Here is a 22,677-nt window from a genome sequence, read left to right as displayed (position 1 = left end):
ACACAACTATTCATAAAACTTCTCTAGCTCTACCATTCACTAACTGATTATCCACTTGAGGAGGTTTGCTCAGTCACTCTTTGAAATCTCTGTCAATTACTCACATTGAACACTTACAGTCAAGACAGCCAGCTCTAACAGGATTATTCTGAGTAGACTGGGTCAAAGGTTGGAGCGCCCCCTGTGGACGGTGCAGCTGCACAAACACCCACAACACTGTCTGCTCCAACAGCTCCTATTAGTTTAGGTGCAGGCTAAGCTCATAATCTTTTGCTGCCTTGGTGCGGCTTCGTGGTAATTGTTACCTAACTTTCAAGCTAAAAGCCTGTTGTGGATGCAGGTAAATATAGATACTGTGTCTCCAGAAAAGCCAAATAACCCAAAGCTGTCACTAAGAGCTAAAGCAAAGCCTCTCTGGTGGTGCAGATAAATGCTTCAGTGGCCTCATTGTCTCAATAATATTTACAAAGGAACTTTTACCCCCTTCCAGAAGCATGCTGAATGAAAGCCAGGTCCCTTTGTGCCACGATATGAGTCATAATTGTACCATTTTGGTACTTCGTCTTCCAAGTATGCTGCAACTTTCAAGTGAAATGTATTTCCATATTGTTTGTGTGTTCACATGCCTTCAGGAAAGGGAGGGGGAATTACGTCTCTGTTCCCAAAACTGACCAGCTTGGCCAGCGTTGCGCAGCTCTCTTATATAATGTGCTGCACAAACGGAGGGAGCAGAAGTGTTCAGAATTTGGACTAAAAGAATAGAGGGACAAAAGGAAGAAAGTGGGAAAGGGGCCCATTCTGAGGCACTTCTCATGCAAATTATGGCGACGCTGAAAGAATTTAGATTGGCGTTTTGTAAGTGCAGACATGCTTTGAGAGAAACTTGAAGGCCAGAAGGAGATTCCCTGAAAAAGAGAGAGGGGTGCGAAGGAGAATGAAAAGCCTTTTATGTGAGTAATGAGTTCATCTGCATACATCAGAGCACAAGTGACACATGAGGAGAAAAACTTAAAGTAGGAGAATAAAAGAGTCAGAAGATGAAGATGTGATCAGTTTTTTTAACCCGTCGCCTGGACAGTCACTTCTGTTTCACTTCGTCCCTCTGTATCTTGCATGAAATCCCATCTGTACACCCACAACTACAGCCCCATTTAAAAGCAGCAGTCATACTGAAACCGGTGGCCACACAAACTTCAGGCCAGACGCACATAACTGATCGTTGAGCAGTGTCCACCACCCAGTAATTTTTTACCAGCAGAGCCACAGAGTAAAGCTTGAGGAGCATTTAGCAACTGTCAGCATGACCGAAGTCAAATGACCTCAGTCTGGGATTATCAACACCTTTGCTCATCACCTTTGTAAATCTGTGTATTTGTGTTTGTTTGTCAGCATGCTGTGGAAAAATGTGCTTCTGAAGACACTGTCTGTACCAGAAGAAATATTTTTTGCATAGGTGCCTCATGTCTGGCAGATTTCCCTAATCCAGTAGTCCACATCCTCTAACATACAATCATGCACTTAAGTTCAGAATGAAGCACTTTTTGTTGTTCATTACATACATTGTTGTTTTTTCTGATGCTACCAGAAAAAAAAAAAACACAAGTTAATACTCCAATCTAGAGGTTTAGGCTTCCATCTGTATCTTCTTCCAATGACACTTAGTGGTCAAGAACCTTATTAAAACGTATAAATCACAAACCTGTTTCAAAGAAGCAGACGTGTTGTCATGTTGCAGCATGAAGGTTAATGATTGACATTAAGTTCCTTCTAATGATGCAGGAAACCCTTCAAAACGAATCAGCATGCAAAGCCAATGGCCCTCCCCCAAGTGGAACATTATTACACCTGACTCTCTGCTGAGGTGACGTGTCAAAATGTTTGAAGTGTTGCGACAATGAATACTTACCTTGGATATCATTGTAAACTAAAAAAAAAAAGAGGTGTATTGCCATTTTTTGAAAAATTAAGATGGTTCATCCGAGTGTTGCATATATTCTGCCGTTCAAGACTTTCTCCGGGACTTCAGCTAATTATGTCATAAGGTCAGATTCTAGCATAGACTAAATTGTCTGTGGGTGTTCATGAGAAGGACAGCTTATGGCTGCCCACTGGGCTCTTGGCCGAACTAATGGGAAAAGCAGCTGATCTACTGTTATATTTATTGACCAGCTTCTGCCTTGTACAAACTAGTTTGCTTATGTTTACATGGAAGAAATGTATATTTATGCAACAAAAAGGACACGCTGTTGATGCAAGAAGACATCTAAGACATGCAGGGCAGCAGACCTCAAGGACCGGAGTTGGAGACACTGTTTTACGACAAACGCAGATCTTGGTGTGAAATCTTCCTCCACTTGAAGCTTTTATGCTCCAGATTTGACTCTCGGTTACGATTTTCAAACTACTTTATCTCAGCTTTCTGGCTTTGATGTCAAATAATTTGTAATAGTGGAAATGAAAAGGGAAATGATTGTTAGGTCTTGTGATGGTTACATTTATTTTCAACTGTTTGGGACAGAAACTATTAGGCTCTTTCAGAGGCTAAAAGGCTGAGAGAGACAGAAACAGCCTCCTCTTTGCCTTGTGGCGTACAGCACGAAGCATTATCAGCTCATTAGCATGGTATCCAGGTTGTTGTGATTAGTTGGTAACATCTATGAGAGATAATCAGGCAGCAGGAAGGGGTTGGGGGTTACGGGGGCCAGAACCAGCCGTGAGCGACCTCAGCCAGTCAGACCCGGATTCAAGCCAACAAACAGGAAAATCAACAAACCCTGGGTGTGGGAAAGTCTCCTCTCTGAGGGAAGAGAGAGGGGACGGAGGCAGAGCAGAAAACACTCATGGAGGACCAAACTGCTCTGCTCCAGCTTGAGGTTCAGCCTTCATTTAAAAAAAAAAAAAAAAAACCTCTTGATGAGCTCTGAACGCATGTTTGAATAGACTTTACTTATCTGTCAGAAAAGCATGGATTTGGATGGGAAAAGGTGAAAATTAACTTAACCTTAATTTAGATGTCATTTTGAATGTTTATTTACACTTGCACAGTTCCTATCTCCTATTACAGCTTCATTTAGCCTCTTTTATTGGATCCAACAAAGGTTTACAACCTTCAGTGTATAATAAAAGTTCTTAGGGGGAAGAAATCGGTCAACACTCCCCAACAAGGAACATGCTACAACATTTACTGCCTGTGCTACTTGGAAATACCTTTTCCCAGGTTGGGCTGTGCCCTCATTAACAAGATAGTAGACACATTTCACAATTTCTCTAAATAATGTATCATTTGTTTTTTGACCCTTCCTTAAAGAGAGTTGAGGAAGTATTTAGGGAATCTAACAGTTACAGTCATAATCCAACAGTTGTCTTTATTTTTTTTTTTTAATAATGACACTTCCCCTGGGCCGTTCTTATACAGCGGTGCTTTTGATCATCAATTCAATTATGATAAATCTATATGCCATGCAGTTTTGTTATTGACAGAACTTACTCCACCACATACTATCTGATGGACTCTGTATGACTCCTGTAATGTCTGGTTCATTGTGCACATACGGCCTGATTTACTAAAGGTTTGCGTGTGTAAAAACGTGTGCAAACTTGACAGCACCCGCAAACCAAAGTGCCAGCTGATCTACTAACAGCGTGCAAAAAGGACTGCGCCTCTCGAATGCGCAAAATAGCACACGCAATTCATTTAGTACTTTTGCCCTGATGAATAATCAATATGGGGCGCACCCGCCAGAAATCGCTAAATACTGGGAGGGGAAGATGCAAATCGGTCCATTTACCACGCGCAATGAGATTTACCAAGCCTGAAAGTTTTTGCGGGGATTGTGATTGCGTCTGTATTTAATACGTTCGAAAGGAAGGTGCTAATCTCCACATGCAAAAGGAGAAATATTTTATTTGAATGTTAAATCGAGTATTATTCAGCAAAAGGTTGCCACAGGAGACACATTCATTTTTTTATTTGTGATAATAAATAAATCACGTGTTTTCATGGAGAAAAAAGTGTTTCTTATTGTGCGCCTATATGTTCTGCAGTTGTCATACCCCGGTGTTGTGCCGTATTCAGCACCCCTGCCGTGAAAAGCACCCCCTCGTCTGACAAAAATGATATTCTCATTCCGTGTCATGTTCTGTTTAGCGTCCAGTTTTGTGTTAATGATTCATGTTTAAATGCGCTCATGGATTCCACAATAGTCATACTTTCCCACGATCACAGTCACAGATAACAAGAATCGGGTAAATGGTTATTGATGTCATTAATTAATAGCCTGCTTACTGTGTTGTCTTCCATAATATTTGTAAATATATATAATATAAACTCCTAAGTATGTGTTTGTGTGAGTGTGTATATATAAATATATTGAAGTGTCAGTGTGTTGTTTTTTTTCTTGGTCTACTTATCATTGAATATAGGAGGGGGTGCTTTTCACAGCAGGGGTGCTGAATACGGCACAACAATTTGCCTCTTCCACTAATATCTCTAACTCCAACTCGTCAAATTTCATTTTGCGCTTGCGACTATATCCTGCTTTTGTCAGATTTGGATCACATGGTACTAGAGCTTCCTGAACCATTAGCCATGTTTCCACTGAGACCCACGGCTCAGTTAGGGTCAGTACAGTACCATTGGAAACAATGAGCCCTGACCTTGGCTTACGTTTTCACTAACAGGTCTGTAAACTAGATACAGGAGTTTTGTATCAACATGACACCAGTAACACATGACAGCCATTTCTCAGAGACAACTTGTCTGTACCAGTGTTCTTGTGAGACACCATCAGTCACAGCTGAAGAATTGGTCCAATTCAAAGACTGCATGTTGTAGCGTACAGCCAAAATCCATGGATGTGTTCTTGCACCAACCATTATATTGAGGATGCATCCAGGGGTGACTTGTGCACACTGGAGAGAGTGAAGTAGCCTCGAATCCCTCTGATAAAAAAAGGATTCTAGGATACTTCTGCATTTGTTGTGTTCAAGCACGAAGAATCTAACTCCAGGGTTGAAACCCATCCAAAGTAAGATTGGTTGCAGTTCCTCAACTGGCCACTGGAGGCTGGCTCCAAAAGCAATGTTAAAATGTCCAACTTCACAGCAACAATAGTCATTATCTGCCATTATCACTTCATCACGTTTAACCATCCTCCAAGTTAAAAGATGCCTTTTGAAGTTTGTACTAACCCAGGAGCAATTTTTGATTTTGCCATTAAATCAACAGGTCAAACAGGATGAGCTGTAAATTTCAGCCTGCAGCTCTGCAGCTAATTTGGCAGCCATCAGCTGAAGGAACTCGTACCCACAGTTAACTTGACATATGATGGGTGTGTTCTTGTCGGCTTCCTGGGCAACATGACTGCAAAGAAAAAGAGGCTTAAAAAGGGCTATGTGACTAAAACTTTTTCCATTGTTTTTACGGCCTATGGTTGTGTTCTGGCTTGTTTTTTATTGCTTTTACGCCAACATCGAGTATCTTGAAAGTTACCTAATAATTCAAATCTATTATTATTATTATTATTATTATTATTATTATTATTATTATTATTATTATTATTATTATTATCTAAACTTGGTTTACGTGAATTTGAATTTGAGTTTTATATCTTGAAACAATCTGGAGTGCTTGTTGAGTGTATTTGAAAGTGAGGTATGATTTTTCACAATGGCCCACAGAAGTGAGAGTAACCTGCTGACCAATTAATGGGCTGCAAGGTGCGTAGCTCCACCTTAAGTGTGCCATTTGTTGTGGGATTTCAGTGTGAAGTGTTATAGGGGCGCTTATATTAATCTTAATGATACTGACCACTGGAAATGCTTTGGGCCCCCATTGAGAAATTACATATTATGATTACATACATACATATTATGATATAGACAAAACGTGTGTGTGTATATACTGTACTATATATATATATATATATATATATATATGTGTGTGTGTGTATATGTATGATTTTAATAACAATGTCAGTTGTCACTCAGTGTCTGATATAACAAGGGCACCCAAGGCCAGTAGGACAGTGGGAGTGGTGTTAGTTCCTGATATCTGAACTTCCCCTTGAGCTCACAGGAGGCAACATCGTAATCATATTCCAGCGACCAGCAGACTGGCAGGCACACTTGTCACCTTACAAGGACAGGAATGAGAGTGTGAATGAGCCGAGGTGCCACTGCATACAGATACAGATCACCTGACAAAAGCGCTGGTGTAAACTTGGAACACGATCAACAGCAATTTGGGCCAACGCTCTGTTTCCAGGTTGTGTAATAAGCAGCAAGGATGTTTAACTTTTCCACTTAAATCAACATACTCTGAAGACGTGTTTTGAAATCAAATCAACATTGGTCTTGTGGAGGTCTTGATGCAGCTGTTTTATGAGATTTCACTCAAATATGTCTGCCGTCACGTAGTTAATTATTACACAGAGTAGATTTAAAATTAGAGACAGTGTCCCGCCAAAGCAAGTCTGTCCTTCACCTACATCCATATGTGTAAATCTGTGGCGCATGCAACTACTAGAGATGTAACCTTGCAGTTATCAGTTACAGATTCACTGCTCTGGTACTTCTTTCACCATCCAAACCAGTTTAATTTTGTCTTACTTTAGAGAGTTTCTGGTTCTTACGGGGCCAAAAAATGTCCAAAGTCCAATCAAATATTAGACCTAATTTCACATCATGAGGACTGGTTAAGAGATTAATGGAGCCCCTCCAGATCACTGACAGAATTAAACTGGAATAATAACGACCACTACAATCTCTATGTGTTTTCTAGCCACAAAAGGCCTTTGTTAACAGAAATTTGTAGACAGTAATCCTAAACCAAACCACAAATACAAATAACCAACTCTAATTGACACCTTGATTAGATTACAACATATCATAAGCATTATGCTAAACAAAGCTGACACCCCTGCTTGAAATTGAAACTGAAATTGAATTAGAAACCTAGGATATGAGCGTGTCCCTGTTGTAGGTCACTGAGGAGGTGCAGCTTGAGGAATTCTGCCTGCTCTCTCACATATTGTTTCCAAGATGATTTCAGACCAGCCGGATTAGACTCACACTGAGAACTCATTCGGGTAAATTTCCACCAGACCAAATCCCTCTCACCAGTCAACCGCCTGCCCTCAATAGCTTTAAAAGATGGATTGTACTTAAAGACAGGGATGGAAAAAGAAACCTGCATGTTTTTTTTTCATATAAAAGAGCTTTAGACTGGTCTATATCAGCTCAAAGGTACATGTTGGTACAATGTTGTCAATTTATGCTTAAAGACACCACCAATACATACTATAATCGCCCACCCTGCAGGAGAATGTAAACTCATGAACAAGTCCTTGTGTTTGCAGGGGTGGTGGAGGAAATTGTGATTTTAATTGTATTAACTTTAAGGGCTCAGCTAGCTTCTGTAGACTCCTGTGGGTCTCCAGCTCATCTCCATGCCCTTTTGTCAGGAGGACCCCTGGATACTCTTATCAACGCATAAGGTAGCAGTTGTTTTCAAATTACAACAATCAGTAAATTAAATGGTGAGTTATACAGTTTCTGCAACAAAAGCAAACAGTCAGAGTTTAAAAACAAGTGAATAATATTGTAGAATAACCATGATGATGTGGTCAAAACTCAAGAATGAATCCTGTGTGAGGCCTTTTGTGGTTAGGATGAGTTAAAGATCCCTGCCAGACACAAAATGCTCCGTTTACTCTATTAGCTTATCAACATTTGACTTCTGTTCTTTTAAAACATCACATTACTGATCAGTTTTACTTCTATTTCTTTCAGGTGAAAAATACAGGGAGAATCGGCCGTACCAGGTTGTCGACATGCTTTAAGCATTTTTGTAACTGCGCCTTTATAAAAGACTAGTAATAAAACTGTGGCTTTTAAAAGGTGAGGTCATAAACCATTACTCCGACACACAGCAATAAACATGCTTTTCTATTCATGTATCTGTATTTGGCTGTAAAACACGCACGCACATACACGCACATACACACACACACACACACACAAAACAAGTCTTCAACTTTTTCCATATCACTCTAATTTTGATTTTGGGTCCCGCTTCTATGTAATCCATGCAGGGCAGATGATGAGGAGGTTAATGAGGCACTTTGCATTTGCTTGTACTACAGAGCATTAACGTATAAGTGTACACCTTAGTCCTCTGAGCTGGGAATGCTTTTTTTTTTCATGCTTTTTCTGGCTATGCATTAACCAAGACATATTTCTAAGGCATGTACAGTGTGTATGCCTCGGGCTTATGTAAAGTGGGGGGGCAATCTGCCAGGAAAGAGACAAACACAACATACCAGACAAAGCGGTTTTGTAGAAGATAGATTTGCATTGATGAAACATGTTGTTGAAATAGAAAATACATGACTCTTCTGAGTCATTCTGTCTATTTGACAACTTACAGGCTTACAGTATCCTCATGTTAACCAATAATAAGACATTGCACTGCAAGCTGATGCTTTGTTTGTGGTTAAATAATGAAAACTTTCAAACATCTTGAGTTGGGAATTATGCAGTAATGTAATTTCAAGCCTTCAGATACTAATATCATCTAAAAAAAATGGTCTTAGAATGGTCTTGCATAACATTTATTCCCAATGTTATGCAAATAGTGCAGGATCTTTCCTTTCAGGCTATTAAAGCAACACAAAATGCATCAGGGATAAGGGTACAGTCAATTCTGACCTTTGATATCTCAAAGAGAACAAAAGAAAAAAAAATCATGTGACTTTTGATAACAAGGGCCAATGAACGTAGTCTCCAAACACCGGTCTGTAGGTCAAACCCCCAAAATAGCCACGCAGGTAATTCTGATCATCAACAGCTTCTATTTAAACATCATATTACTTATAACATGGAGGCAAAACAATGCGAAGCATGCGGGAGGAAGCGTGGGTGCAGGTCCGAAGTGGGACGTGTGTGCAGCGGCGAATGAGAGAGGTTTGGAAAGGAGAAGCGGGGTTGGAAGAATGAGGGAGGGCGAGAGAGAGCAGGCGTGTCCGCCCGCCATGCTCCGGGGATTACAGGAGCAAACCTATTTAAAGTTGTGCCGCTGCGCGCCCAGGATCCTCCCCAGCTGAGTGCAGGACGTGCAGGACGAGACCGCGCTGGAGCGTTAGTTAATGTTAGTTACTGCGGGCAGCGGCGAGGAGGGCGCACCAAGAGTGACCAGGGGCGTTAATGCCGCAACATTATCCACCAGATCTTCTCCACTCACCTATCTCCACGTTTAACCCACCAGGTAGGTCCTGAACTTGGTTTAACAGCTTTGTTTACTTTTCCCTTTTCCCTTTTTTTTTTTTTTTAGATGGCAGTTTTGCTTATACTACTCAACAGCCCCTCCTAATTTCTAAGCAGATGCTTATACTCAAATAAATGCAATGTGTACCCAGTACTCGAGTTGAGGGGGGATGAGGGGGGATGGCATCCCCCCTGAAATAAAAACGGTCCAAATCATCCCCCCTGTAAAACTGGCATCCCCCCTTTCCATCCCTTATGTCATTTCATCAATGAATGTGGTTTTACTGCTATTTCAACATTTAGAGTCATCACCAGAAAAATAACACCAGAAAAATGTGACAATTCTCCCCTGTTTCAAGTAAATTTTCACTTGAAATAAGTAGGAAAATCTGCCAGTAGGACAAGATTTATCTTCTCATTACAAGCAAAAAAATCTTATTTTAAGTGAAAATCTACTTGAAACAGGTGAAAATTGTTGTTTTTTCCAGTGATGAGTCTTGTTTTAAGTGTAATGAGATTTTTTTTACTAAAATGAGACATTTTAACTAGAAATAAGACAAATATTCTTGTTAAGATTTTGAGTTTTTGAAGTGATCCATATTACTTATCCTGTGAAGGACAGACATATTAATAAGTTCAGAAAACTGTTTTTTATTGTTGTTTTTATGTATTTGATGTAAGCCCAGTGGATATTTAACTGCTGCTATGTCATTCCTGCAGTATTTCTGCAGGTGTTTTGGTCACTGCTATTATTTGTAATATATTATATTATTTGTAATCAGCACAAATTATCTGTCCCCATATGATAAAATCCACCATCCCCCCTGATTTTCTTTTACAACTCGAGTACTGGGTGTACCTGGTAGATTATTAGGTGTAACCTCATCAAACAGCTTGTTTCTTGGAGATTTTGGAGCAGGAGTTGGGAGTGTTTCAGCTTATAAATTGTTTTATTGCTGGGAGTATTTTGTGAGCTACTGTTGTTGACCAACTGGCTGCCAATCTATGGAAGCCCTGCTGCAGACAGCAGCTCACACTTCTACCTGTGAACGCAGACAGTGGTTTATTTAGAGGGCATGGACAGATTAGTGATGGAAGGTAGTAGGTGAGAGCTCAGATGATTAGTCTGTCTGGCACAGCTCTTCAGTCACTGTTCTCACATTGAATGAAACACACACACACACACACACATACCTGAAGCAACAAGCAAATTTTACTTGAAGCAACAATGCAGTAAATAAAAGCATCACACCAGTGATGTCACTCAGATTTTCAGAAGAATTAATTGGAAGCCCCTTTTTTTCCTCTAAGGTGGGTGGTGCCATGTTGTAAATGGACAGGGCAGACAACCGACCCCATGTCAGTCAAAGTTAGCTGTGGTGACCAGCTCATCCATGCGTGTTTGCAGCAAAACATCCTGTTTCGTTTGTTGTGTCTGCCCTGAAGTCAGAAACAGCCTCTGTGTTCAAGCTGCCAATTGCTTCACTAAGCTTCACAGTGATGAGGACGTGATAATGAGCTAATGAGCTAAGCTGACTGTCAATCAAAAGTCTACACCCTGTATTAGAGAGTGGAGATGGACTCTCTTTTGGAGCTAGCCCCTAAAGGTGAGGTGATGGACTGCAGTTTTTGGGGATTCGGGTTGAACATCAATTCAAAAGTCAAAAGAAGCTAACTTCCTTGATCAAAGCCAAAGTCTGCAGCTCCTCCGGCATGGATCAGCTCAAGAAGCCAAAAGCTGTGGCTATAACTGTGGCTGAAATAAGGTGGGCGTGTCCCAGCCAGCTTCCCACACCTGTTTGTTACCAAGCAGCATGAGGAAAACCAGACTTCGAAAGCTCTTTCAGAAAACGTATGGGTGACGTCTCAGGGGCTTTGTTCACTTCGTCTTATACAGTCTCTGGTCTAAAGTAATGTCACATGTTTGCATTTACCAAGCAAACAACTTCTTTTGCCTTTGCCCTGTGTAAGGGTCACCACAGCAGAGCGTTGATTCGATATAGGTTTTTATTTCAGATACACTTATTGCAACAAAGTTCCCCATTTATCTGGGCTTTGGACCGGTACTATGAGCGACCGGGGGAGTGTGTCCAATCTGATATTCAATCTGCAGTACGTTGGCCCAAGCTGTGCACATTTACGACATTTTATGCATTATTCACACATACTCTGCATTTTCAAAGCAAAAAGAATGTGAGGAGGAGTTTTCCAACTGCAGGACCGTCTCACTGCAGTGCTTCACCAAGTAAAGATAAACTAGGCTTCTCCCGCTGCAGCAGCAATAATGTTGGAGAAATACGTGCACATTCATAGACCTACTTAAGAAAAGTACAAACACTCGGCTGTAACCGTCCTCTCTTGCCACCCCTGCAATAGAAATCTCACTGTTACACTGTATATTTTTATATTTCAGTAGATTGAGCTCTTTTTAAGCGTTTGAATCCAACAGATTCATGATTAATTCACCAGTGATTAATCTTCAGATCGTTTGCGTTATAAAATCTCTTTAAGAAAAGGCCAGCAATTCCTTTTTTAATGCTTTAAATGGTCGTCAAAATAGATATGATTTTCTGTCACTTTAGAAACTGATTACTGGACTACCGGTAATCATTTTAAGCTATACAGTTTATAAGTTGTGGTACACACAAATATAAACCATATAAAAAAGGGATTTTGATAAAGTAAACTAATGCTGTTAGATGAATGTGAGGAAGCAGAAATAGGGGAAGGAAAAAGTGGGATGAAAACATGTGACTATTGAAGCTAAAATGTGCTTGTGAACACAGTACTTGAGCCTTTATACACAGCTGCATGAATAAAAACCCAGATATCATCAGCAAACTCTGCCTACTGAAAGTAAACACTTATTTTTCAGAATGCTATCAGTCCAGAGTGTTTATGTCTGTTGTAGATGTCTGAAAAACACTTTATAAGCAGCTTTATCCGCGATGAATAAGAATGAGAGCGGATTGCATGCTGTGTGCAGGTATACATGCACAAAGTCTTTCTGTCTATTGCTGGCAGGCCTGCGCATAACTGCAGTTTATCTTTCCTTCAAAGCTCTGCAGACTGAATGTAGAAGAAGAGCTGTAATGATGAGCTTTGATTGCTAGAATATCTGTGGAGGAGTTAATCTGAAATTAGGAAATTAATGAGGTGATTTTGTTTTAATGCATCTACTGTGTTGAAATGGCCTGACTGCCTTATCAGATGCCTGTAAGTGCACACATGCACCGACATGCTTTCCAGATGATGAAAGGCTGCAAACGAACACATGAAATCCAGCCGCCTGCAAATGTTTCGCTGGGGGGCATTGTGCAATTTGGAGCTCCATCAGCGAGCTGTCACCGCTTTAAGTCGTAAAACCAACCCGTCACTTGCAGATGGAGCTTCCAAGATGAAACTCTTTGTCCCGCACTTACCGCCTTATTCACCATCTCAAGTTTTTCTTATTTCGTGTTTCTTTTTAAATTTGGCTTCTCTTTTTGTTCTCTTTCCCATTCTTTTCCTCCTTCTTATTCAGCCTTTTTCCCGTTCTACCCCTCCCCACCGTGGTCAGTGTGTGTTTTCCATCTGAGGTTGTTTTTCTCCTCCAGACTCCCACCCTGCTATGTGCTGCCAGACCCAAACAGCCAGTCGAGATCGGTGCCCAAAATTCTTCGCCACTGACCACAGCTTCAATATTGTGTGTTAGTTTGTGTGGGAAAGAAACCCTGCCTAGTCGGGGCTGTTCTTTCTTATTTACAATGTGGCCTATACTGTGAAATCTCACCTGACAGACACAATCTAGAAACTGAGCTAAACATAATGGATTCACTGTCTGTGAATGGGGTTAGAATTTCAGAGCCACACCTAAATGAAATAGAGATGCAAGGGACATTATTTAAAAAGAAAAGGGGAAAAAAAATCTCTTATTCTATGACTATAAGAGTGTGAGTTTGTCCATGATGGAGACATCTGAGTGTCTCCCTCCCTGGCATGAATCTAATGTGCTGCAGCAGCAGCCGTTCTGGGCGTATGTGCGAGCTGTCACGTCTCCATGAAGCTGCTGGTCTGAGCGAAGGAGAAGCCAACATTAGGGGGAAAAAAAGACTATGCTCAGCCAACACTGCCCTCCTTTATGTTGTAATCACCGTTTACTGTTTGTCATCAGATATCCAAATCTGTCCCTCTGTGATCATTGAACAATGGGGCTCAGAGGATTAAAACACTCAGTTTTCCCATCAGAGCAGCAGTGAGGTCGGGGTTTTAATTAAAACTTGTGCTGGGAGGATTAGGATGGACTCTGCTCTGGCGATGAAACATTTTGACTACCCGTCTGTCTGTGGACCTCTAAAGAACTAAGATAAAAGACAAAAAAGTTTGATTTGTATCAATCAAAAAAAAAGTTGTGTATTCGAAGTAATACATGTATAGTTATATTAAACTATTACTAATACTGCAGATATTTGGAGCTAGTTCACAACCATTAACAAATAACCTCGAGCACCCTAAATCTTTGTGGACATCTGAATCTTTTTGCAACCTCTTCCCTTTATTTTTTGGGGTTTATCTAATTTTTTTAAACCTTTTGTCTCATATCAGAGGTTTTGCAAAGAAGATTTCTTAAAGAAACTATTACATCTTATTTACAGTTTCATTGTTTTTTTCTTAATCACTTTACTAGAGATGAAAATAACATGCTTTGCTGTTAAAAAAGTTAAAAAAAAAAAAAGTAAAGTACATATTCTGCAGCTTCTGTATGAAATCATTTGTTTTATTTTATTGCTCATTTCCTTAAAAGTCCCTGCTTTCAACAGGGAGGAGGGTCCCGAGAGTCTGTTCTGATTGGTCAGTTGATTGGTCCAAAATGATGCAGCTGCTGATTTTATGTTTGGGACATTTCAAACAAGGCAGTAGGCAGACATTGATGGATCATGTTACGTGACTTCATAAAGTAAACAAAGAGAAGCTTCGACAATAAGTCGGCTCAAGTGCAGGAACGGTGTCTTTTGCAGGATGCTGCAGGTTAGACTTTGGGCTTAGTACTGCTGCAAAAGTATTACATGCAAAAAAAAAGTCTACAAAAAGCATAATGTGTGCTCTAAATAGGATGATTTCTAAAACAAAACAAGTTCCTTTCCATAGCAACTGTGAAGCATCCCCCTCCTCTGCCCCATTTTACCTGACCTGTTTCTTAACCTGATTAGACTAAAATAACCCCCTTTTTTACTTTTAGAAAATGCAGCTCTGTGGTCGAGGTGTGAAACCGACTGTATCAGTCATAGTTGGATGGAAAATCTTCAAGTATTTCTTGAACTTTTACAGTCTTGTTTAAATCTGCTGGATGATAGATGTGTTATACAAGTAGTTGCCCTGACTGCCATGGAAATTGATGGAAATGCCACATATAAGAATAGTTTTTCTCACAGGTAAACATTACATTTTTCCTGTTGAGATGTGGTCTCGTCTCCTCATTAGTTGTGATGTCACGTCACCTCTTTGTAATCTCCAGTCTGACAGCGACAGGACAGCTTACCTCGGACCGCTGCACTGACGTCTTTTCCCAGGATTAGACGGCACGCAGGATGCCAGCGAGGCCTCGGTAAACAGTGACTGAGTGGCCGGTTGCCGGGGCCACCGCGCCATCCGGTGGTGCATTCACTGTCGGCTCACATTAAGTTATCACGGCGCTGAAGCGCAGCATCATAATTCTATTAAACTCTGACCTGGTGAGGAGACAATGACTGTCTGGAGACCTGCAGTCAGACAAAGCAGCTTAAATGTAAGCTGCAGAGGCAGTGTTGAATTATTGAAAACTGAGCTGACCTGCTGGTAATGTGCACCTTCATACTCATGCATCTGCTTTATGTCCTCTGTCTGCAGAGAGTTCAGCCATGGGTGTGAAGATGCTGCAGTGCTTTCCCTTCTACAGACGCTGTAAAGACCGCTGCAAGAGCAGGGAGTGTACTCCATCAACAAGTGAGGAGAAACTACTACTACTATTTCAGATCATAAAATACAGCCCATGTTACTGTGAAAGGTTAACTGTCTGCCCTGTCCTACTCAGTTCCCATCGAGGAGATGAAGCCACGTCTGTCCTCTGCGACGTCCTGGAGCAGCGACAGCGAGGGGGCCGGGGGCCTCAGCCGGGGCTCCCAGATCTACTTCTCCACCAAGGCCAGGCTGTCTTTCAGACACCAGCTGGACAGCAACATCAACGCAGTGGACGCCACCTACTGAAGGGCAGTAGAAGGACAAACGGACTCCATGGCATATTCCCGCTCCGAGCCTGCGGTGCCGAGCCGGGAACCTGCCAACCTCACAGGAAAACAACAGTCTCAGTTGGCAGATCTGATATTTTGCGGTTCACTGGGCGCACAGGACTCTAATCAGACTGAGGGAGGAGAGGACAGTGGACTGACTGGATCCACTTCCCAAACTGATGTACTGATGAAAGGGGCGAGAAGTAGTTGTTTACAGCATTCACTACCAACAAGTGCATTCTTTTGCGGAAATTGTGCTTTGTTTTCTTTTTACTACATTTGTTAAAGGAAACTAACAAGTTTTCAGTTTTCTGATGGCGGCTAGTTAACTAGAGCTGGTTCATGGAAATGATTCCCTTCATCCTGGCACTGTTGTATTTATCTAAAATTCATCAATAACACCATCATGAGTAACAGTAATTTTTTCTAAACTAAAAATTGACTTTCTTTTCCTTGTCTGAATTAAATTTCTATAAATGCATGCTGAGAGCAACAGACTAATAAACAGAGAGTTACTTGCTTTTATTTTATTTTTCTTGCATTCAAGGTTACATTGATCTAATGTAGATGACGAGATGAAGATTCACAGATGCTACTCTGCTATCACAGATGCACAGGAAATTTAATTGTTAGTCATGTTTGACTGCAACATTTTCATAATTCAAAGTCCTGCTCGTGGATTTGATGATGTGAGAATCTAAGTGGTGATCAATACTCATCTCATCCTCCTATTAGGATCTACAGTTTGTCAGAAACTTTCATTCTTACTTACATCCTTTTGTATTGAAATGTTCAGTGTGCTTTATTAAAAGTGAGTATGTTTTGCAGCGAAGAAACCACTTCAACAGAAAATCTATTCAAAGTTTTATTCATTCTTAACTAAGACAAACATTTTGTTGACAAAATGTATGATTTTAAAAAAGAAAAGAAAATATTTACATATATAAAAGTTGTCCAAAAACAAACATAAGACGTGACAACTGATGTCGCCAGGGCTCATCTCAAGGTTTGGAAATGACTCCATCTGGATAACGCTTCTTGAACCGAGCCACGACCTCCGGATCCAGCAGGTGGATGCCGTCCAGCTGGTTTCCCAGGGTTATCCTTGATGGGAAAAGTTGAAGGGTTGAAATATATGTTGTGAAAGTATCCAAAAGAGCTTTAATGAGACTTTTAAATCGCAGTCCGGTTGTTACCAGTTGGGCTGGACGTTGTGAGGTCGACCAAAGAGTTCAATCTTCCTGGTGCCGGGGGAAAGCCTCTCTATCATGCCGTAGATCTCGTCTGGTTTGTGGCTGGTGGATCGGACCTGAGACGGAGTGTGCAGTCACTTGAGGGTTGAATGTGTCACCGATACCACCAATGTCCATATCAAAAGACAAAACTCTACCTCGGCCACGATCACGTCGCAGTCCAAACCTCTGTTGAAGCCATGCGTACCCCTACCTTTTACTCCGACCTGCAGACAAGCATGTACTTTTGAATAGCAGGCATTTTAACTGTTCAATTTTGTAGGAACGTTAAAAAAAAAATTAAGAACTCAATATCTCCCTCTTCAACATACCAGGCAGTGCTCCTTCCCGTGGTTCAGCCAGTGGCCCGTCCTTCCTGTGCGGATGATTCTCTGAAGTTGGTTGGTTTTTACCCAAATGACTTCATCGATTCGCTCGTAGCTGAGAAAGGAGAGTGATGGAACAACAAGGAAGAAGAAATAAGATGTCCTTAAGACAAGAAAAAAAGCAGTACTTACCCCCAGAGACTGAGACACTCTCTCCCCAGCTCCATGGCCCTGTGAGAGGAGGACAGACCAGTACGAGTAATTATAACTATTGTCTAAATGTAACAAAACACACAGTAAGCTGAAAAAATGGCATTCTAACAAATACAATTAAAATCACTTATAAAAGCGGTGAACTCGCTAAAGCTAAAAGGGGAAGTGAATATTCTGCTCCAGAGACATGTTCAGGTTCAGTCCTGACATAAGTACACAGTTTTTAACATTTAAGAGATGAATGGTCACACCAAGCAGGAGATTTTCATGAAAAGACAAAAATAAAAATTGAGCTGAGAGGTTTGTTTTTAAGTTACCTGCCAGTGACCCAGAGGAAGAGGAAGCCATCGTCCTGTAGATGAGGGATGCTGAGTTTCCTCATCTCGTCGTCAGTCAGGGTACCATAAGGCAGCTCCATGTGGATGTCCCAGGGAGGGTCGGCCATCACCACCGCAAACTTCCCCAGGATGGACATGTCCAGGAAGCGGATGTCACAGCAGATCCACTGAGAACCCAAGAGCATGCAATCTTAATACCAGCAAATAAAATGTGTCACAACAAATCTGTTTATGTATTTGTACTGTCACACAATCACCTGCGATGGGAACAGCGTGCCCACGTTGCTTTCGGCGTCCTCCGCATGCAGGCCAAGCTCTGCAGCGCCCGCCTGGGGTCCCAGCAGGCTGCTCTCGACCTCTGGAACACTGTCGATCTCGTAGTGGACGTATTTACAGGTGTCCATGTGGAAGCACGTGTTGAGGAAGGAACAGTCGCCGAGACTCTCGTCCGTATGCTTGTTGATGATGCGGCTGAATGGCAAAAATTAGAAAGCAAAAAGCTGTAAATATTCCTCAAATGAGGAGAACATGGGCGTTGTATGTCACACTTTTAAATTAAACCTCTGTTTGGAACAGAAATGCCACAAAATCATCACAAGGTTTAGCTCAACCAAAGTTTTAACATATCAGATCAGCCATTGATACAATCTTTGATGAGTTTTCCCTCTGAGCCCGTTTTTGAATTGATTTAGTTTCCCTCTCTGGCAAGTTATTCCTTATAAGTAGAAATCCTCTCCGCTGAATTAAAACAACAGCGTCAGAATGAGTCATTCATTTGGAATACACAGTACATTATTATAATTAGAGTGCCACCTTCAGGTGAAAAGGAATATTTTTTCAAATACAATACAAAGCAAATGTTTTCTGAGCTAGTTCCTTTTTTTTGTAAACAAAGGATCAGGTCATAAGAACTGTCATTTAGACTAATGCTTAGACTTAATTGTGTCAATTGATATGAATGCATGCTGAAGTTAAAAAAATAAATAAAAAATAAATAAAAAATAAATAAAAAAAACACTCACCGGAAGTGCAGCTTTGTGCACGGCTGAGGTGTGTCTCCGGAACGAGCACACTCCTCTTTGGTCCCACTATCGCAGAACTCTTGGACCTGAGCTCGACCACGGGACCGGAACTTCTCCACAATAGACTGCTCCTTTGCCGTACTGGCGGTAAGCAGCTCCAAAATCTCTCTGCTCACCTGGACACAGGTCATGCTCCGTCTGTAATCACGTGCACCCACTATTCGATACATAACTAGTCTTAATAATAAATCCTTTTACCTTCTTGCTCTGCTGCTCCTTCGTGGACTGCTGGTTCAGGAGGCTTTCAATTTCCATGTCCATGTGAGATGACTGGCTCTTACTGCTCCTGCCCTTCTTATCTACCCCGCTTCCTGATGATGAAGGCACCGCCAGCGTTATTGAGGAGATGGGCGTCTGAGAGGAGGAGGAGGAGGAGGAGGCCGAGGCATGTGGAGGAGAAGCAGAGCTCTGAAGTGAAGGTGAGAAGCTGCCAGCTCTGCTGCGGGTCTGGTCTTCAGCTTTTCTCTTGACTCCAGTCCTTTGGGCACCTGCCACAGATCCCATCATAGCCCATAGCTTTGTGTGATCCACGGCTACAACCACTGTAGAAGACGGGGCTGCAGAGGATGAAGTAACCGAGGAAGGCTGTCGGACCTCTATGAGCTCCTGAGCAGAGAATTTGAGCAGAAGGCTCTGGATGCATCCATGCTTAACAGCTGCTTTAGCCTGGGTGGAGACATAACGAAGTAGAGAAGTGTCAAACGAGGACAACGTGAAGTCAAACACGCCACAAGCATGTCTGTCCTTTGATGCACACTTACACTGTTGAGTTCACTTGTGATGGCAAGGGAGTCTGTTGGGAGTGGAAGGCTCAGATCAGACAGATATCCCAGCAGCCTCTTTTCTAGTTCAGGGTCTGGTGGTTTTTCTGTCCCCTCCTGAGAGCTAGATGGAGCCGATGGAGCTGGGCTGTCACTCCTGGCTGTGGAACTGTCCGTGCTGACGCCATCTAAAAGAATAATACAAGCAAATAAGTGATTCTACAGAAAACGGCAAACATCCTCTTTTTAAAAGGCCGGAAACTTATATAAATAGCATTAGCCACAATGCAATTTTTTTTTGTTTTTTAAAACCACACACAAAAGTAAATAATTTTTATACTTAAAGTGGGGGGAGGGGGTCAACCCTCGTGATTAGAGTCTTGGATAAATCAAAAAGAAGCTGCAACACTTATTTCATTGTATCAGTATTTTTTCAGATGCTGTAAGATTTAAAATTTTGCAACCAATCAATCAATCCATCAAAAAAACTTTATTTATATAGCACATTTCAACCACCTAAGTTTATTAAAGTCCATCCCAGCAATAAATACAATAAAAAAAATATAACAATACAATGCATTAAGATTGAGTCAAATAAAAGTATATCAATAAAACAAATTAAAACAGTGACATAGTCCTCTCAGTCTGAATCGGTTGAGGTTTGAACAGTTGCAGGTCAGAAAGGGTTTGCAGCTCAAGGAGGAAGAGTGTTGCAGAGTTTGGGACGTGGGACAGCGAAGGAACAATCCCTCCACTGTTTGCTCCTCCACGTGGGACCTCTAAGAGATACTACTATACTACTGTCATTTAGCAGACGCTTTTATCCAAAGCAACTTACATATGAGAGAACAACACAAGCACAAAATCACATAGGAGGGTCCACCTGGATAAGTGCTGGTCAAACTACTGAGAGTCCAGTTGGACACAGGTGCTGTCACGCCAGTGCTAGAATATATATGTTTTTGTTTTTTTTTAAATAAGAAAGCTACGTCTAAGAAGACACCATCTTGACATAAGTGCATGCATCTTACTAGATGCCGAAGTGCTCCTTAAAGACCTGAGTCTTTAGCTTGCTCTTAGAGATACTGGCTGGCAGAACGCAGAGCTCCGTTAGGTTGGTGAAGACTAAAAAACTCACATAAATATGGAAATACAAGGCCATTAATTCCAATAAAAACAAACAAGAGTTTAAAATGAATTCTGGACTGTACTTGGAGCCAGTGGAGAGTGTACAGGACAGGCGTGATATGTTCATGTACAAGTGTGAAATAACGGACCCTCACAGCGGCATCTACAAGGAAAATAGAACATGGCCCAAAATGGATCCCTGTGGCACACCAGAGGTCATTGATCCTGACAGAGGAACTTTTATTTGTCAAATTAGACCTAAACCACTGCAGCACAGGACCCTGAGGGCTAACAAGGTTTAACAAGGTTTCAGGATTAAAATAACTAGTTATAGTAGTGTGTATGTATGTATGTATGTATGTATGTATGTATGTATGTATGTATGTATGTATGTATGTATGTATGTATGTATATATATATATATATATATATATATATATATACATACATATATACATATATACATGATGTGTGTATATGCAGACAGACAGACAGGTCAGGGCAAACAGTGTCAGACATGTATAATAGAGCTGCACATTTTTTTTCATTCATGTCATTCTTGCTGAGATTCATATCATAAACTGTAACACAGCCATATTGATTCATACATTAAAAAATAAATAAATAAACAAATAACATAAATGAAGCCTGAGGGTTATTTATAGAGAAAGCTGCAAAAGCCCAGGTAACTTTGGAAATAGTTACCATCAGCATAATGTATCTAACTGTCAGCAGTTAGATACATTAACAGTTATACAGCAGAGTGGCAAATAACTTATTTTCCTGAAAAACTCGGGCAGGAGTTCTTTATGTACACTCTGCTTTCAGAATAAACCGGGAACCTTCATATGGTCTGGGAATGCCAATCTGTTGCAAACTTCTGGCAACAGGTTGCAACTGCATTATCCTCGATAACAGCACAGAATATTCCAATAAACCCTCAAACACTTATTTTAAATAATTTATCAACAATCATTACTTCACTATGTCAGAAACGAATTTTGCTTGCTGGCCTAACAGCAGCAAAAAAAAAATAATAGCAGTAAGATGGAAACCACCACACACGCTTAACATCTCCCATTGGTATTTGACCTTCCTTGAAATTATCTACCTGGAAATATCTACAGCCCGAATCCATAATGCAAAACAACAAAATATTTTATTTTGGTTTATAGCAGCAGATAAAATTAAGTCTAAACTCGAAAGATGTATTCAAAATTGACATAGATTACCTTGTTGCAGCTATCCTTGTCCAGTTTTTGATATTATTATGTTTTGCCTTTGTTTTATTTTGTCCTTTGTTCTATTATCTTTGTAGTATCTGTTTTTCTGCATTATCCATTTATTTATTTAGTTATTTTTTTCTTTCTAGGTCCAAGGAGTGGGTTTGGAAGGGGCTGAGAATGTGTTAATACTTGTTTAAAATCATTGTGGATGCCACCTTTGATAAGAAAATCATGAAAAATAAATAAAAACATTTGATCACAAAAAATAAACTCGGGCAGGAGTTCATCTTCCGTTCACATAATAGCGAGTATGATGATAGGCCTAATAATGATGATGATGATGATAATACTACTACTACTACTACTACTACTACTACTACTACTACTACTACTACTACTAATAATAATAATAATAGCAGAGATCCTGAATGCAGGATAAGTCCCAGTTTGTGTTAGTCCGTCTGCATAACCTTGTTATATCAGAGATAAAACTGTTTTATCAGATAACCCCCCCCACACACACACGCACCCGGCGCGCTCAGCTGCGCGGGGTCTTTCCGCCGTCGCTGCAGCCTCTCCCGCAGCGAGTCCAGCTGCTTCTTGTGCGCCTGAATGTTGCTCCATGTATCCGACATGACCAAATGTATAAAACAACGACTCCAGCGAGCAGCCGCAGCGTCCCGAGACCAAAGTTGAACCGTGTCCGCGCTCCCAGCAGCAATGTGTACGGTGCGCGGTGGCGAAGGCGTCCGACTAGAAACTTGCTTGAGACGCATGCGTTCCGGCAGCTAACTGGTGCTTTTGACAGCTATTATTAATATCGTTAATTATGCGGCCAAAAACAACACACGGCGATAGCTAT

General features: G+C 41.1%; 2 protein-coding genes across 2 annotated transcripts; one reads left to right on the top strand and one right to left on the bottom strand.

Moving 5' to 3' along the window:
- The first annotated feature begins 9,009 nt into the window (after positions 1 to 9,009).
- si:ch211-237l4.6 (uncharacterized protein LOC446130 homolog) lies at positions 9,010 to 16,345 on the top strand. Its single transcript, XM_061709514.1, has 3 exons — positions 9,010 to 9,265; positions 15,130 to 15,225; positions 15,314 to 16,345. Exons 1-3 carry the CDS (start codon positions 9,205 to 9,207, stop codon positions 15,484 to 15,486), a joined length of 330 nt encoding a protein of 109 aa, XP_061565498.1. The 5' UTR covers positions 9,010 to 9,204; the 3' UTR covers positions 15,487 to 16,345.
- A 16-nt stretch (positions 16,346 to 16,361) lies between these two features.
- On the bottom strand, positions 16,362 to 22,560 carry mettl3 (methyltransferase like 3). Its single transcript, XM_061709513.1, has 11 exons — positions 22,345 to 22,560; positions 19,462 to 19,649; positions 18,899 to 19,366; positions 18,641 to 18,816; positions 17,876 to 18,089; positions 17,598 to 17,785; positions 17,260 to 17,298; positions 17,074 to 17,182; positions 16,900 to 16,968; positions 16,706 to 16,818; positions 16,362 to 16,613 (listed from the first exon to the last, which is right to left on the bottom strand). The coding sequence occupies exons 1-11, from the start codon at positions 22,448 to 22,450 to the stop codon at positions 16,511 to 16,513; spliced, it is 1,773 nt and encodes a 590-aa protein (XP_061565497.1). The 5' UTR covers positions 22,451 to 22,560; the 3' UTR covers positions 16,362 to 16,510.
- Positions 22,561 to 22,677: the final 117 nt, after the last annotated feature.

This window comes from Cololabis saira, chromosome 20 (assembly GCF_033807715.1).
Source record: "Cololabis saira isolate AMF1-May2022 chromosome 20, fColSai1.1, whole genome shotgun sequence".
Classification (NCBI taxonomy): Eukaryota; Metazoa; Chordata; class Actinopteri; order Beloniformes; family Belonidae; genus Cololabis; species Cololabis saira.
This window is presented reverse-complemented; position numbering and strand designations above follow the sequence as displayed.